The following is a 17364-nucleotide window of genomic DNA, read 5'->3' as shown; positions in this document are numbered from 1 at the left end:
TTGTCTTTATTGGTCACCAATTAACTAACGTAGAAATGGAAACACTCAAAAACTCAATATAGTTGGGTGGCTAAAAATAAAAAATTAAATAGTTAAGTGAATATTTTGTAACTGTTCATAGTTAGGTGACCAAAAAAAATTAATAATAATTGAGTGAATATTTTATAAAAGAAAAAATAATAATTGAGAGACTACTAAATACTAATGTAGTTTACCCTATGTGTTTTAGTCCTTTGGAAGGTTAAATTGGGTCAATCTCTGATTTTAGCCCAAAATGGAAACAACCCAGATATTGGCCCATCCATGTAATCAAACTCTTCTTCAACTCAATCCTGATAAACCCTTTGGTGCCATACTACTTTCTTCCTCCGCCGCTCTCTTTCTTGTTCAGAGCCCAAAGAATCAACTCTTGGGGTTCTCCTGCGTCAGCTCCAATGGTGAAATAGCAAAAAGCAACACTCCTTTTCTTTTCCTTTTCTTTTTATTCCTTCCTTTGATCTGGTTGGATGCTTACAATTGAAATGAATATCGTAATTCGCAGGGAAAGGGAACTGGGAGTTTTGGTAAACGAAGGAACAAGACCCACACTCTTTGCGTGAGATGCGGCCGCCGTAGCTTCCATCTCCAGAAGAGCCGTTGCTCTGCCTGTGCTTTCCCTGCTGCCCGTAAGAGGAAATGTAAGTGCCCCTCTTTTTTTGTTGCATACTGTTATTAGGTCGGCTTTCAAAATCTGGATTTCTTCTTTGTTTAGCTGATTTATTTTCTGGGTTTGTTTCTTTACGTGCTCATTTTAATCAAATTAATCTCTTTGATAAGACTGTATCTGTGATTGTAGTTTTCTAGTTTGTTTTTCCACTTCAATGTATTTATTCTAATTGAATATCATTCCTCTTATCCCTTTTATCTTTGTTTAGTAAAATCTCGGCATATAAGTCAAAGTTCTTACATTTAGAGGCGGTTGTAACAATCCTAGAATCTTTAACCCTGTTTTCCTGGCACAGCTTGAATGTCATCTGCTGTTTTTTTTTTTTTGAAGAAAGAAAAGGTATGAACTTGTATATTTCTAGGAGTTTGAACTTTGAAAGTGCATTTCTAAAATACAACTTGTATGGTAATATCTGCAGTTTCTTGTTATGATTTTGATATTTGTTATTTTAAATGTTACAAGAAACGTGCTTATACTCACAGATCGTATTAATCCGGGTGCCATGAATATGTTTGAGAGTTTTAAGAGTGTGTATGTTAATGGATTGTAAATCTAAGGGGTACTTGTTTATCGTGGGAATCAGATAACTGGAGTGTTAAGGCAATCCGAAGAAAGACCACTGGAACTGGTAGGATGAGGTATCTTCGCCATGTTCCTTGTAGGTTCAAGACTGGTTTCAGAGAAGGTACGAAATTGCTAATTTCATTATATAAACATATTCTGTTCTAGTTTAAGGGCTTTTCCCCCTTTCATTTTGTTAAATATTTGTGTTGGATCATGATACTAGGTACTGAAGCAGCACCGAGGAAGAAGGTTGCAGCAGCTTCGGCTTAAGTTGGCTATGAGGTTGTTTTGATGAATCCATCTATTTTAGTAAAAGTTTTATGGGAACATTACATGAGAAATGTCATTTATTGCATTGGATGCTTTTAAATATTTGTAGTTTCTATTTTCATGTAGCTGCTTCGGCTATTGTTGCTTGACACTTAATTACTGGATATTTTTGTGGACGAAGTTAATCATGTGCTTGTTTCGGTTATGATGCCCTTCATCTTGTTTCAAATTATAGTCTTCTTTATTCGAGTATTGTTGTTTGAAGTATTTTCTACATCTTGTGAGTTACATTCTAGAAAGGTATAATCTTTGCTTGGCACTTACCATAATAAAATCTGAGGTATCAGTCCTTTTTATTATATAAATTCTGCAGCTGATACTGAAACTTAACTGTTCCAAAACACATGTTTGATGGTATGTGCTGTGAATCAGATTATGTGAGTTTAAAATTTTCTTTGTTTATTCCATGTGAGGTTTAGGTTCTTTGCTTATCTTAGTGTATTTGGCATGATATTTTTCTTGCCCAATCTCTTATGTCTAACCACATGCATCAATCGGTGGAACCCAAAATTTGTGGTACGATCATAAAACTGGAAAGTTGAACAAACTGATCGTAAATTATAAAATGAGTGTGCAAATCGTTTTTGTTCTTATTTTTTTGTTTTGTCATGGTTGTATTGGAGTTTGCTATTATTTCTTATTTTTTTGTTTTGTCATGGTTGTATTGGAGTTTGCTATTATTTCGTACGAAATCGTGGTTTATCCTGTATACTCAGTTGCTGAATCTGAAGTTGAAGGATTGGCCAAGTCTAGAAATCGGAGTAAACGAATCCTTTAGAAAACCCTTCCATGGCTGTGCAAGCTAATTCTGAATTGTGAACATATTATTAAATAAAATTAATTTTTGATGGTTAAATAACAACTTCAATCCAATCAAATTGGACAAATATATGGTAGGTAACCCCCAATAGTTAAACGGTTGCAAATTGGAGGAGGATTATTATTGAACAGAACAGGTAAATTTCTGATCATGTTTGTTTGTTTATTTATGAAGTTATTAATATATATTTGTTAAAAAAAATTAAAAGTTGTATCCACATTCGCTTATTAGAGTAAAATAAATTCATTTAAATTAAATGAATTTTTTCGGGCATATTTTTGAAAAATGAAACATTTGTTTTTACTTTAGATATAAAATAATCAAACAAAATATTAATACTTATATTATAAATAAACAAAATAAGTACAAGCGATAACAATTATATAACAATCAAACAATGAGCTTATAAACCAAATTCAGTTTAATAAATGGAATCTCCAAATATTATTTATATTTGTTTATTTAACTTCACATAAATAAACAGAAACAAAAGGTTCATACACTATTCATCAGACCTGTTTACGTTGAACCTTGGCTGTCTACAAAGGAAGGACAGTCACTTTGGACAAAGTTAAACCTGCCAGTGCCAGCCTTAAATGAATTTAAGCACTGCATAACATGTTCAAGAGAGGAAAAGTTCGAGGAAAGAACTGCGGGAAAAAGCTTTCCATTATATTAATATATATTCACTGTTCTCAAGATTTACTTACAATTTCCTCCAAAAGTGAACCTTTTAAGAAAAAAAACTAATTACAGAATTTGATGCTCTATATGAAGTGGAAGATCATGGCACTGTAAACACATGAATGAAGTAAATATCTCCTCAATGCAATGAATCAAGGGCAATTGCAAATATGAATCTCAACATTCGACTTACCTGAGGGGGCATTACAAGGCCAAACCTCTATTATTCAAACTCCTCATATCAAATCTCAATTAGTTCGCTTTATATTCACCAAACTTATGTTTTTCCTCATGCAACTGCTTGAAAACATATTCCATCTCTGGAAATGCCGACAACATCAATAGCTCAATAAGGTCATATGCCAGCAGCTTCAAACAGACACTAGACTGCAACAAGACAGAACAAAGGCATAACTATAACGATTTCTAATATAATAACCAAATCCACCAGCGAGACTTAACAACTGCAAGTTGCACCAATCATATTCTACCCAATTCGGTGTTGATAATAAACCTATGATACCCTTCACACAGCTGTAAAACGGATCTGAAGTCCCTAGCTAATATTGACTATCATATTAATTCAACTCTTGTTTCTGAACACAAGACCTGCTCCACATTAAAAGAACAAAAAAGAGAAGTCTTAATGTCCTAAATTACCTGAATAAAGAAATAGAGATCCTTGGCGCACTGTTCATATTCCTTGTGACCAACAAGACCCACAATAGCAGCAGGTGCTTTATCTGTGTTACAAGAAAATCTGAGCTGTTTGACTTTCTTAAAATTTTCAGTTTAGTGACATTAGAAAATGTGCAATGCACAGATGATAAATAAGAAACATTTGTGATAAACAAACTACCAATCATTAGCTCATAAACGAATTTTGCACGACGTTCTGCTTCCAGTTGTTGCTGCTCAGCAGTCAATCTAGGTGAAGATAATTCAGGAGATTGTGAACGAGGTGAAGCTTGGGATGGGCTACTGGATGGTGGTGGACGTTGTCGCCTTGGATGTTTGGTTATGAATATTCCATCAGGCCAAAGTATCTGCATGACAATTGCAGGCTTTCCATATTAGAAGTGATTACAAGCATAGGTGCCCCTGTTTAAAATTCTAAACAATTTGAAACAAACCACTTACAGTCCTAGGAAAAATATAGAGAAACAATCTCCAACATGGCAAGAACAGATAAGATAAAAGGATGTAAAAGATATAATTTAAGTCAGATAAGACATCGAACAGAATCCCAATTGATCTCGCTCTTAAAAGCATTTTTCAGACTGATCTAGACTAAGCTGTATAGAAAAATACACTAGAAAGAACATTGTTCCGGCCCAAAGGCCAAGCCAATATCATGTAGGGTTGGGCTTCCCCTTCCACTAAATAATCTTGCAAACTTGGTCAAGAGGATATGTCTGTTTAGGTCTCTCATACCACTAAACAATTTTACAGTCACATGCGTTTGAAAGAAAATTTCATTTCTGAGATCAAGTACTACCTGCTCAATCTGCTTGATCCCTGACGCAACAACTGACCCCTTGCGCAGCATCTGGATCTTTTCTATCAGCCAGTCATCAAAAGCATCACCCATTCCAAGTTGTAGAATTTGTTTGGCCACCCAAAAAGCCTTCCGCCTGAAATACACATACAAAGTACGGTAAAATTTGTGCATCTGGTTAGAAGTAGATGCGATAAGGATAAGCTGAAGATAAAATATACTGCTGACATAAGTGAATAGTTCTATAGCCATTTATGTACCTTATCCATCCACCATCCTGGAGCTGGAAAATGTCATCCACCAAATCCAACAAGGGAGCTGTTAAATTTGGTGGCACCCACTGCATAGAAGATGTATTTGTTAAAAACCTTTGAGGACCCTAGTATCCTTTCAAAACTTGTTGCAAATACTAAAAACGGCACATGAAGTTTTTCATTCCACAAAGCATTATTGTGACAGCCAAGTTAATTCTGGGGACATTGAAAGAGGATAGAAAACATTTGACCTTAAACTGATTACCTCTACAGGAAGGGTCGGATATGTAGCAGCATCAAGAAGCAACTCAGAAGCATCTTCCACTCTTTCATTCTCTCTTCCTTTAACATTCTTCCCTGTGTTTTTTATAGACGAAGTATTTCGCACTCTAGCATCACCACTGCCTGTATCTTCAACAGACTTGCACCATTCCTCAGTGGGATTTTTTGATGGAGAATAAGGCACATTTTTTGCTTTTCTTGATCCATCTGTTGCATGATTAGGCCTGATTTGCGATGAAGGTCCCTTGCTTTCGGTGTCTAATAGTTGTCTCCTGGAAGATAAGGGACCCATCAGAGGCCCCATAACATTTGAAGCCTTTCTTCCCTTTTCAGATGGATTATCGTCAAGGTCAACTAGAAAGTTTCCAAGTGACACAAAAAATATAATCACCAGAAGACAGGTTAAGAAGTAAAAAATAAAACTACACAAACAGTCTACCATATCATATTTGAATTTACCTGACAAAGTTTCGATGATAGAAAAAGAATTCGAGAATACATATGTCTGCATTACAAAATGCATATAATAAGAGATTGCGCTTAAAAGGGAAAATCTAGGATTCCCTCCACCCACACACACACACACAAAAGGGAAAAAAGAAACACCATCTCTACCCAGAAAGAGAAAGTTTATTTTTTCCCATAAGAAAAGGAAAATAGAAATCCACCTGGGAATCAACACTTAAGAAGTCCCAAACTTCAATTGATCCTGAAATAGTAGGAAGCTGCAGGAGCTTCTGAAAACAAAAGAATATATATTAATAATTCCCCTAAAAATAGAAAGATAATCAAATCTATTATATAAAGCATACGGTATGTCTATTTGTCATACATAAACTAAATGGCACTTCGGGCAGATGGAAGTATTAGCAACCAAACAGCCCTTCAAATATACTTTCTAAAGGAAGTTCAATATAGAAATAAAATATCAATTTGAATAACTTAGTTCAACAGATATGCCCTCCAGGACGAAGAAAAATGATAAGGTGAGATTAAGTGTTTAACCTTTAAATATTCATCAAGCAATTTACACCGTTCTCGTATTACAGGAATGTCTAAACCTGTTGAGAGAAAATGTTTTGGCGGCAAGTGAAGTTTATACTCTGGAAATTGTTTAAGGCGCTGATGCAGCTCCTCAAAATGTCGAAACCTGAAGGAGAACAATTAAAATGACTAGCAGCTCCAATAGAGGTGAAGATAAGCATAACTGGTTTGACATTTTAGAAAAATCCAATGGAGATGCCCATGCAATGAAGAATGAATGCTATAGGATGCAACATAGAAGGAAGGCCGGAAAGTAAATAGCATACTCTACACACCTTCTCTTGATAGACCAACTATGCTTGTTATTTACATCTGTAACAGATATGGAGTAAACAGCAAATGTTTTAGAACCACTCTTCACAATGTTTGCACCTAAAACCTGCAAAAGGAAATAATATTGCAATAATCATGGAAATATACGAAATTATAGCAAACTGATAAGAAGACAACCTTGGTCATTATTAAGTACCTCACATCTCAATTTAAAAAAAGAACCCACAGCCAACGAACTTTGCAAGGAATTAGCAGTCAAATTATAAGTTTCTGAAACAGCGACAGAAGAAGCAGATGAAGAAGCACTTGCTCCACTGTGAAGTCTACCAAAGAATTCAGCCTCAGAATCGTCACTGGAATATTCAGCTTTTCCATGTCCATTCAGTGAATTAAGTATGTCTTGTCCATCTCCTGATAGGAAGCTTGTTCTCTCAACCTCTTGCCAGACAGGCAACTTCTGACCGGTCAATCTAGATCTTTTCCTGCTGGATGTGGCTCTAGTTAATCTTCGATAGTGGACACGCCTTCCACCAGCCTTCTTTACCATATGGCCTTCAGGATTTTCAAGTGGATGATGAATGTGAGAAAAGGTCAGATTTCTGTTACTCTTACTATCCCAAACTTTAGTTCCAGTAGCATCAAGACCCAGTACATTTCCTGTTTCTTCTTCTCCTGAAGTGAAGGAATCATTGCTTTCTGATTCAACCTCTTCCAAATCAACAAGGTCGTGATCATCATCTTCCTGATAAGATAGGACTGAAGAGCAGTGTGGTACATTCCTAACTTCATGTGGGAATGATTTTTCTATTTTCCACTGATCAGTTAGTGCATGTTGAGCACCATGACTCTCAGATGAGTTAAGCTTGGTTGGATACTTGTCTCTGGTCTTAGATACTACTTTTGAATGATCCACTGTAGCAGGGTTCCCAGCAGAGGAATGCTGTGGAACTTGTTCAGTTAATCGTTTTTCACCTTCCTTCTTTTTGTAATTTCTCCCTTTTGTCCACATGTTCTCAAAATTTTCAGGAGCAAGGGCCTCAGTCTTTCTACGTGACATGAGATCTAACATGTCACCCCATTCTCCACCAGAACGATGTCGTTCGATACCTCTTTCAGCACCAGTTTGTGAATTCAAGGACACAGAGTTCCATGAACGAGAAGTTCGAGTATCCATGGAAAGCAATGGATCCTTTGAAAGTTGTGTTCCATTTAGGTTATCTGCTGCAGTGGTGCCTCCAGCAGCTCCGGACTGATTAGTTTTCAACTGTACAAGTTCAACACCAGTGACAGAAGGATCTAGAAACTTAGAAAAATGATCAGATGGGATTTTTGAGGAACTATTTGGTTTGTGTTGAGATGCATCTTGTGCAGCATTAAGTCCTCTTTTAGCCTTTGTCATAGATATAACAGCAGATTCGATCCTCTCGTTTATAAACCTGTCACCAAATATCAATATTATTTGAGACAAGTAGCAACATAAAAGAAATGAAGTCAAGAAACGTAGAAAAGACAGATCACCTTGGATTCACTAAGTTTATGACTGGTCGAATTACTGCACAGGCCAGAAGCTCCCTGACAACATAACGAAAGAAAGTGCACTGCAGATCTTCGGGCCTGAATGTGAGAGAAATTAGACCATTCGTCAAATGTTGCAACACCTGAAATAAACAAGGTGGGCACTGTCATACTCAAGGATAATACACTTCTTAAAAAGAATGTGGGATTAACGGACTAATTTGACATGACTGGAAGGTCAAAGTAAAAACTCAACAACCTTGTGCTCAGCTTCAGTAGAGAATAAAGCTGGGTGCAGTTTATTCTCTGCAGCCAGAACACGTCTTATTTCAGCATCTCGATACTCGATAGTTAGTGGTACAGATTGCCGATTTTCAAATTTAGCTTTACTGATACGAAAAAGCTCCAAATGTGAACAAAAGAGATTAATTAGGTCCCTGCATCATCCTCAAAGTAGATTAGCTCCCTCTTAAGCAGTCCCTCTTAAGAAGTCTTAAACAATACCTAACAAAACAGTGGTGGAACTGAATGGACCTATACCTTGTGAGTAAATCAACGAGATTTATATTTCTCATGCGGTCTGATAGCTCCCCAAAAACGCCATTTATGATCTGCACCAATTCTTCTGGACCTTCCTTATCAGGTGTTAAACGAGAATACCATAGATCTGTCACCCACTCAGAAATAAGATGTCTTGTGAATTGATCTATTGCATTTTCAACTACAGGAGAATTTACTTTACGTCTCCAATCACAATGTCCAACAACTTTAGGACCTTCTGGTGGTTGCTTTGAAGTTGAGGCATCTGTAGCTTCAGATTTGATGTTGTATGCATCAGCTTTCCTCCGCATTTCATATTCGAGCGAGAAATACCGGAGGAGAATGATTAAGGAGGCAGCAGCAGGCAAATTAACCAAAACCGAGGAGCTTGTCACTGATATAAGAAACAGGAAATTAGTAAATATCAACTGAAAAACAAAAAAAAATTGAAAGGAATTAATGGAAATCATATAATGAAAATGTCATTTTAAATATCTTAAACTCCAAATCCAAATTAAGAAAAGAACTTCATGTGTTTCAAATTTTCATTGCCACCATTGGTTGATAGCATTGTACTGCACTAGCAGGCAATTCGTACAAAATGTAAAGAGAGCAGTGTGATCTATCTTTGCTCGCTAAAGGCCAATGATAATATCACATTAAGGAACCAAAGTTAAGTACCACAAATTTAAGTCTGTTCAGCAGTTAGTGAAGTTAATTTACAAGTTCAGTTTCGGAAAATTGTGCGACCTGTACAACAGCTAAAAATTTAGTGCTTGCAGCTGGGGATTTATCACCTAGACAATCAAATGCAAGACTGGCTAAATTATGGTGCCAGCTTAAATTTTGAATCCAGAGTTCTAAATAACCAATTTTTTTCCTCCAAACTCTAAAACATATATAACCGATCCAATTCCATCCTAACTGAACAGAGACAAAACCCTAAGTGAACGCTAGTAAGTTGAATGAAAGCGTTGATCAAATTTAACTTGAAGATCAAGAAGAACAATTAAAGAATAAAAAATAGAGCCAATTCAGCGGCAATTAGACGAAAAAAAACTTACAAAAACAAAAAAGAGGATTTGATAACTTAACCTGACATAAGATAGGACAATCCGACGACGCATATAGCTAAAATCACAATTCGCTTCTTGGCTTCCTCCACCAAGTCACCAACCGTCACCGGCTTCGGCTTTTGCCTGTTCATTGTTTCAACCAAATGAAGACTACAAAAATCAAATCAAAAACCCATCTCTAAATCGAACGAAACATTGTGTTTTTCTATATCTCCTTTTTCTTCATGGAAACTGTAAATCACCCGCCAAAAAAAATCTCATGTCAATTAGTGGGGAAGCAGAACATGAGGTGAGAATAACGAATCAACGAATTTGAAGTGAAAAGTTAAAGAATTGAAGGAACCCAAAGGAAATTTTGTGTTTGTAAAGAAAGTGAAAAAGAAAAAGGAAAGAATGAGAACGATACTAATAGAAAAAATAAATTGAGGGGGGAAACTTCAACGCGAGGACTGTTAGGTCTTGTTTTACTGATGATTCAACTTTCGGGTATGCCTTTCCATTTTCTTCTTCTGTTACTGTTATATTAAATCAAATTACACTGATTCAAATCGAAAGTTAAAAGATCAATATGATTCTCCATCTGATTTTCTCTAAAAATTTTGGATAACTTCTTCATATACATTTTTGGATTTGATCTTGTATTTGATCTATTTTTTTTTTTACTTTTTCAATTCCTTTCTTTTAATTAATTAAAATAACTTTTTTTCTTCAAAAGAATATATGTTTTAAGCATTACCAATCTCTATAAGAAAACTCTTTTTAAGGATTATTATTAGGTATATTAGCAATGCAATTAAAAGAAGGTATTATGTGTCGTTGTCTTTTTCTATTACGAATACGTCTCTTATTTATTAAATTTTATTTTTTAATGTAATTTAAAGTTATTTGCAGGCTATTCGCTTTCATGAGAATTGTTTGGGTTAAAATAGTATTTTATTGGTGAATGTATTTTTTTCTACTAGAATTTGTGTATATTAATATTAGTTTGTTTTAAAATTATGTTTCAGTAAAAAGTTTTATTATTTATTATAATGGTAAAAAAGTAAAAATTTTATATTTTTAATATTATCCATGCAATAGTCATTGCATAAGATTTCGTCTAGTGCAATTAAAATTTTGCAAAATTTATTAGAATTTTAACCAATGCAAAAAAGAGAGTTGATTGCGCCAATTTATTACTAGAATGGTATACAGTAGCTCAAACCGATAGTAGGAATATTACCTATTAAAAAAGTAATTTGAATAATTTACTGCAGTTACTTATGTAATCTTTTCAATTTCATCAACATTGTACCAAATAATTACTTTTTCCCAAAAGAAATGAAAAACATAATTCAATAATGGCAAAGGTTATCGTCCTTAATTTTATGGATAAATCTTACATGTTAATCTTGATTTAAGTTTTTTATATGATCTATTGAAAAAATTACATTATTTGTACATAATCTAAAAATAAATGTGTATTTAACACCAAATTAAAAATTTTGTATTATCTTATTCATAACTGTTGCACAATTTTTTTAGTTATTCATTAATTTTAGTTCTCAAGGTTTTAAAGATGTTGCAAAAAAAAAAATTGCATCGGTAACTAAATAAATGTGTGTTGGAAATATTTTACTCTAAAATAAAATAGTTAGCATTGGCAGGATAAATAAATTAAGCGTAAATAAATAAAATAATCACTATGTCATGGAAGAACCACTGTCTTAGAAGGAAATCTGTCCTAATTGATGTAATCGTGTAGTCGACATCGACTCCCAAGGTTAACACATTACCTCAATATTCGTACACCCGAATAAAGAAGGTGGAATATAATTAGTATTACTTTTCTCAAAAGTATCCGAAAAAGTAGACTTGAAAATTTGGTCAAAAAATTGATCGAAAAATTTTTCTGAACAGAAAATAAGTGAGCTAAGAAAGACAGAGAAGAGGTTGATGTTTGCTTTTTGTTGTGGAAAAATGAGAAGAATGGCTTACTATTTATATTGTTTTTTGAAGGGCCAAAACGGTAAAATAGCAGTGTCAGTTTCTAAAAATAGTTGAGGATTTTCCTTAATCGAAAATATTCTGCAACAGCTAGAAGATTTTTTGCAACTAAAAAAAATCTTGAAAAACAAAAAAAAATATTTTTGATAAAAGGAATGCAAAGTTTATTCAAAAAGAAACAAGTGCATTACGTGTAAACATGAACACGGATTGGGTGGCGTGCGCGTGTTGGACCTTTAACCCCAATTTACTCAATGAGGGTAATGTACACTTGTAATTTTTCGTCAATGTACACTTGTAATTTTTTCAAACAAATTGGTTAATAAAACTATTCATGAATTACGTTAATATTTTATATATTGTCTTCACATGATTTTTGCATGCCAAGAAAAAAAAAAGCAAATGTTGCTCACCCGTTGTCTAATGTTTAATTAATATTAAGCAGTATTACTTTGTCAGATCATAATATAGAAAGACAGCTTATATTAGTATATGAATCTAAACATGTCCTTAGTCTAGTCGAAAATGAGCAAACCGATTGAAAGACTAATATGTCGTCTATCAAGTCTAATTGGGGAGATCCCTTATTTTGGGCATCAGAGTGATTGACTCTCAGATGATAGAGACATAGATGTGGCTAATTGGACTGACGTTACATCGGAATGGACCCAAGCAGAATAGATCCTGAATTTGTTTATGGATATATTCACTTGTGATATTTATAGTGTGGCATACCTAAATCTTGAGTGGATGGACTATGTACGCGTGACTCATACACTTTGATGTAAGTAAAAGCCTGAGGTCAAATAGATAATGAATCGAAAGCTGGTGCGTTGGGTGTACGACTTCTATAGTATGTAGATTCATTTGCAATAGTGGAATTCATAGCCTAAAACATGAGTAAATGATATACTCTCATTAGCATTACATGGTTAATGAAAAGTAAACGTGGCCACGGACCATCCGTCTTTGTGATGGATGACTTGATCATTATTTGATAGTGATTGACTTTTCATAAAGGAAGATGTAATGTTTACCATGAGATAAAATAAGATTATATTAGGAGAACGAATATTATCCCAAAGAGACCAATTGTAACAGCCCGTTTTTAGTGAATTCAAAACGGTGGTTTCGAGACCACAAATTCGAGTCAAAAAGAAAATTTATTTTAATATTATTACATGGATTGCATTATGATAGGAAAGACGTATGAAAATTTCGATAAAAAAATTTTAACGATTTCATGTTTAATTGTTAGTAATGATCAAATTGCATAAAGTGCAAAAGTTGAATTCTAGTAGCTAGAGGGATTAAATAGCTATGGAATTCAAAATTTGAGGTCCTTATAAGGCAAATATATCATTAAGAGAAGTTAGTAGATATTTATGATGATTCATCCATGGAAATTTAAGAAAAGAAAAGGACTAAATTGGAAAAGAGGAAAAATAAAAGATGATAATTAGTTAAAAAATAAAAATATCATCTTATTTCATTATCTTCCCCAAATTTTTCTATGAAAACCCTAACTAAGAGAGAGAAATTCAAGCAAGCTTAATTGGGTAAGTAATCATGTCCCGTTTTTAGAAATTTTTACATTTTCGAGATCGTAATAACCTAATCTATCTATTTTGGGGATCAATTTGCAAAGTTATCAAAGTATTAACAATTTTTCATGGATGAGTATGCTGAAATTTTGAAATTTATGGTAGAAAATGAAAGGTTGTTGATAGATAAATAACTTTTGTAAATGAAATTTTCATGAAATTGTGATTTAGGGACTAATTGAAAAGATGTAAAATTCATGGAAAATTTCTAATTTTTGTGAAATACATGGACTATTATTGTTATATGAAAATTTAGCTAGGCTTGGAATAAGGATTAAATTGCATGAATTTTATTTTCCGAGCCTAGGGATGAAATTGGAATTAATTAAAAGTATAGGGGCAAAATGGTATTTTTGCCTAAAATGTGAATTTGATTGAATTGAATATGAATTTCATTAAATTGAGTTAAATTTACTTGTATAGATCCGAATAGACCTAGCACAAAATTGGATCGGGGAAAAGAAAAAGTATCAGCTTAGTAATTCTCGTATAAGAACAAATGTCGAAGTAAGTTCGTGTAACTAAATTGTGTAAATTTACATGTTTGAATGAAATGTTGTATATGTGAGTTGTATAATTGATATGTTTATGAAATTAATTATAAATCCGATAATGCGTGATAAATATGAAATCTCGTTTGAATACATGAAAATCGATTGGATACAGGGCTCCCGTATTGGTTGTGGTGTTACATATGTTGCAGACACACCATAACTTGAAAGAGCGTCCCGTTATTAGCTCTCATGAGCTTCTTATTACATGGTTCTTGTGAGCTTCCCGTTATAGCTCTTCGGAGCATCTCAATTGGTTGTGATCCTACATGTGTTGTGGACACAACTAGCTCTTACGAGCTTCCCGATTATAGGCTCTTCGTGAGCTTTTTTAATGTCACTTCTGAGCTTCCCGATATGGATCGCTTGAATTTCACGATATATGGCGATCCGGAGCTTCCCGATAAATAGCTCTTCGGAGCTACCCGTTATTGGCTCGTTTGAGGGTCTTGAATATTGCTCTTATGAGCTTTCAATTTTAGCCAGGATAAGCTTCCCATTTATGTGCTTTTATAAGCACTCTTGAATATGAATTAACGAATTTTATCGTATTGTACACTTTGTGTGTACTGTCCATGTATCCATCAATATTTCAAATGATTCAACGGGTAATGTTCCGGTAAAAGATAATATGAATTCAAGATGAAATACTATGAGAATACTTGTTATGCGAAAAAATGATATGTACAAGTTCCTTGGAAACTTGAAATAATAAACACATGTATGTGAAACTGAGACATTGATGAGCTCATTTATATTTCTTGGTATTAATATGAACTATGTAACTAACATGTTTGGTGAGGATGTTTGTGTGTTTAGGTTATTGATTACATTGAATTGGATGTGCCATCTATGTTATTTTAAATGAATATGAATGGTAAGTTAAATTTCGTTATACGAACTTACTAAGCATTAAATGCTTACTCGATTTTTCTTTTCTTTGTTTTATAGTACTCGGAAGCTCGTGAAGGTTGGAACTTGGTCGGAGATACATCACACTATCCCTTGGACTTCTCGGTATATAAAGCAAGCTAACCTTTGGTATAATGGCATGTATAAGCTAAGTTAGGCATAATGATGAAATATTTTGGTTGTAACTAGCCATTGGAATGGCTAGAGTAAGACATATTTTGATGCAATTATATAAGCCTTATTAAGTTTGATGTGTGATAAAATGGTGATATGATGGAAATATACAAACCTATTGTTGAATGGTTTTGAATTAGCATAATTGGTAAAGCATGCCTATAAGCATAAATGTGTCTTTGGTAAGTTTAAACACTTGAACATATGAGATAATATGTCAAGCATAAAACTTGGTATTGACATTGATTTGAAGGTTATGAATTGGCTTGTGAATGTGCTTGGATGATGTTGTAGGTGAAAGGCAAATTGGGTGAGAAAAGTGGCCTGAAAATGACCTATTTTTCGTCTACATGGGTAGAGAATCAGACGTGTGTCTTAGCCGTGTGTGACACATAGCCATGCGCACGGGCATGTAGTTTGGCCGTGTGTCCCCTGCACCTAATTTTCAAAAATTAAATTGTCCACACGGCCTAGCACATGGGCGTGTGGCTAGTCGTGTGACCCAAGTTAGAGAGTTACACGGATATGGACATGGGTTGGGACATGGTCGTGTGCCTCACATCGAATACACACACGACCTGGCCACATGGGCGTGTGTCCCCTACATCAAATAAAAATTTTAAAATTTCGCAAAAATTTTTCTAAGTTCCTGGTTTAGTCCCAACTTGATTCTAACGTATATTTTGGGCCTCGATGCCCATTCAAGGGACGATATGATTAAAAATGTTTGGTTTTGGGTATGAATAGTAAATAACATGAATTAACTTTATTTGTTTCGTAAACTCTAGTAATGCTCCGTAACCCTATTCCGACGACGGATATGGGCTAGGGGTATTACATTTAATAGTATCAGAGCTACGATTTAACCGATTCTTAGACTAACGTAGCAATTACGAGTTTAGCTATACATTCCATTATATAATTTGTGATAGTGTGATATCTTCTGACCATTTTAAACATGTTTTTCATATAATAATGTCGTCCAACCGAGCTAAATCCGAGGAAGCTAAGAGCAATGCTTAAGTTTCAGTTCAAAGAGCTGCATCAAGTAGTAGAAGACCCGTAGCTGAGGGCCGAGGGAGGAGGCTAAAGAAGCCTTCTTTCTAATGATGAATGAATGGTTCACTGAATACTTGAGAATAAATCCCGCTGTACAACAACCTCCCTCTCCTGTTCCTCAACTGTTTAATGATATGCCACAAGGTACAGAGCCTGTTAGATCTGGTAAGCCTCCGGTAGATAAAATCCGTAAATATGGGGCAGAAGAATTTAGGGCTACTGTTGAAGATGATCCGGAAAGGGCTGAATTTTGGCTAGAAAACACTATCAGAGTTCTGGATGAATTGTCATGCACACTTGACGAATGTTTGAAATATGTTGTATCTCTGCTAAAAGACTCAGCTTACCAGTGGTGGAATACCCTAACTTCTGTTGTACCGAGGGAAAATGTTACATGGGAATTTTTCTAAACAGAATTCAAAAAGAAATAGATTAGTCAGAGATTTCTTGACTAGAAAAGGAAAGAATTTTTAGAGCTCAAACAGGGGAACATAACTGTATCTGAGTACGAACGGGAATTTGTTCGGTTAAGTAAATACGCTAAAGAATGTATCCCGACCGAGGTTGCTATGTGTAAACGTTTTGAAGAAGGATTGAATGAAGACATCAAGCTATTGGTTGGGATTTTAGAACTAAAAAATTTTGTGGTACTGGTTGATCGGGCACATAAAGCCGAAAAGTTAAGTAAAGAAAAGAGACAGGCAAAGATGGGAGCCCGAATTTCCAGTAAAAGATTTATGAGAAAGTCACAATAGTCGGTTTCAAAGAAATTAAAGAAATATCATGATTGTTCTACCACATCTGTGGGGTATTCTGGGAGAGACCAAGACACTCAACGCTCTAATCCGAGACCTCCAGCCCTATCTATAACAAGTGCAGGAAGTGTTTGAAATCCTAAACCCAGATGTAAACATTGTAATAAATTGCATTTCAGAGAGTGCTGTATGAGAAGTGGAGCATGCTTTAGATGTGGTTCTCTTGACCATTATCTCAAAGACTGTCTGGAAAAGCCTGAAAAGGAAATTGTTCAAACTTCAAAGCTGAGTAACCCTGCCTCGAGAGGTGGACCACCCTGTCACCCTGGAAATATCAATGGTAGCCAAGGAATGACAAAAGATTCAACTGTTAAATCTGAAGAATGAGTACCGGTAAGGACATACGCTATTTGTACGCGTGAGGATGCCTCTGCACCCGACGTAATTACTGGTACTATTTCTCTTCTTAATATCGATATTACTGATTTGATTGGTCCTGGTTCAACACATTCATATGTATGCATGAATTTAGTATCTATTAAAAATTTACCTGTTGAGTCCACTGAATTCGTGGTTAAAGTTTCGAACCCCTTAGGCCAATATGTGATGGTAGATAAAATTTGTAAAAATTATTTGTTAATGGTACGAGATCATTGTTTCTCGGCTAATTTGATGTTACTGTCATTTGATGAATTTGATGTGATTTTGGGCATTGATTGGTTAATTCAGCATGATGC

The 17364-nt window shown here is 34.7% G+C and overlaps 2 protein-coding genes across 4 annotated transcripts; one reads left to right on the top strand and one right to left on the bottom strand.

Annotated features, from left to right (window-relative positions):
* Positions 1-280: 280 nt before the first annotated feature.
* On the top strand, positions 281-1745 carry LOC107913911 (60S ribosomal protein L37-3). Its single transcript, XM_016842579.2, has 4 exons — positions 281-437; positions 542-677; positions 1290-1391; positions 1494-1745. Exons 1-4 carry the CDS (start codon positions 435-437, stop codon positions 1538-1540), a joined length of 288 nt encoding a protein of 95 aa, XP_016698068.1. The 5' UTR covers positions 281-434; the 3' UTR covers positions 1541-1745.
* Positions 1746-3071: 1326 nt separating this feature from the next.
* Positions 3072-10201, bottom strand: LOC107913907 (uncharacterized). Of its 3 annotated transcripts, none has more exons than XR_001688658.2 (16): positions 9606-10197; positions 8511-8904; positions 8230-8407; positions 7974-8113; positions 6652-7891; positions 6458-6561; positions 6144-6288; positions 5807-5875; positions 5598-5643; positions 5122-5492; positions 4863-4942; positions 4603-4738; positions 3964-4150; positions 3765-3847; positions 3298-3491; positions 3072-3212 (listed from the first exon to the last, which is right to left on the bottom strand). XR_001688658.2 is itself a non-coding variant. In XM_041102994.1 (16 exons), exons 1-16 carry the CDS (start codon positions 9715-9717, stop codon positions 3357-3359), a joined length of 3312 nt encoding a protein of 1103 aa, XP_040958928.1. In that variant the 5' UTR covers positions 9718-10190; the 3' UTR covers positions 3072-3356. The 3 variants fall into 3 exon arrangements, 2 of the variants coding, with proteins under 2 accessions (XP_040958928.1, XP_016698064.1); XM_041102994.1 differs by having other exon boundaries at positions 3072-3491; positions 8511-8637; positions 8746-8904; positions 9606-10190; XM_016842575.2 differs by having other exon boundaries at positions 3072-3491; positions 9606-10201.
* Positions 10202-17364: the final 7163 nt, after the last annotated feature.

Source organism: Gossypium hirsutum, chromosome D10 (assembly GCF_007990345.1).
Source record: "Gossypium hirsutum isolate 1008001.06 chromosome D10, Gossypium_hirsutum_v2.1, whole genome shotgun sequence".
Taxonomy (NCBI): Eukaryota; Viridiplantae; Streptophyta; class Magnoliopsida; order Malvales; family Malvaceae; genus Gossypium; species Gossypium hirsutum.
This window is presented reverse-complemented; position numbering and strand designations above follow the sequence as displayed.

Bases quoted from the DNA above. Each gene is read 5' to 3' on its own strand.
- LOC107913907 (XM_016842575.2), bottom strand. From the start codon at position 9,717: ATGAACAGGCAAAAGCCGAAGCCGGTGACGGTTGGTGACTTGGTGGAG. The intron at 4,943-5,121 runs GTAATCAGTTTA...TCTTCTATGCAG, and splicing joins ATCCGACCCTTCCTGTAGAG to TGGGTGCCACCAAATTTAAC. The intron at 4,151-4,602 runs GTAGTACTTGAT...ATTGTCATGCAG, and splicing joins GGATCAAGCAGATTGAGCAG to ATACTTTGGCCTGATGGAAT.
- LOC107913911 (XM_016842579.2), top strand. The intron at 678-1,289 runs GTAAGTGCCCCT...CGTGGGAATCAG, and splicing joins TGCTGCCCGTAAGAGGAAAT to ATAACTGGAGTGTTAAGGCA. The intron at 1,392-1,493 runs GTACGAAATTGC...TCATGATACTAG, and splicing joins CAAGACTGGTTTCAGAGAAG to GTACTGAAGCAGCACCGAGG.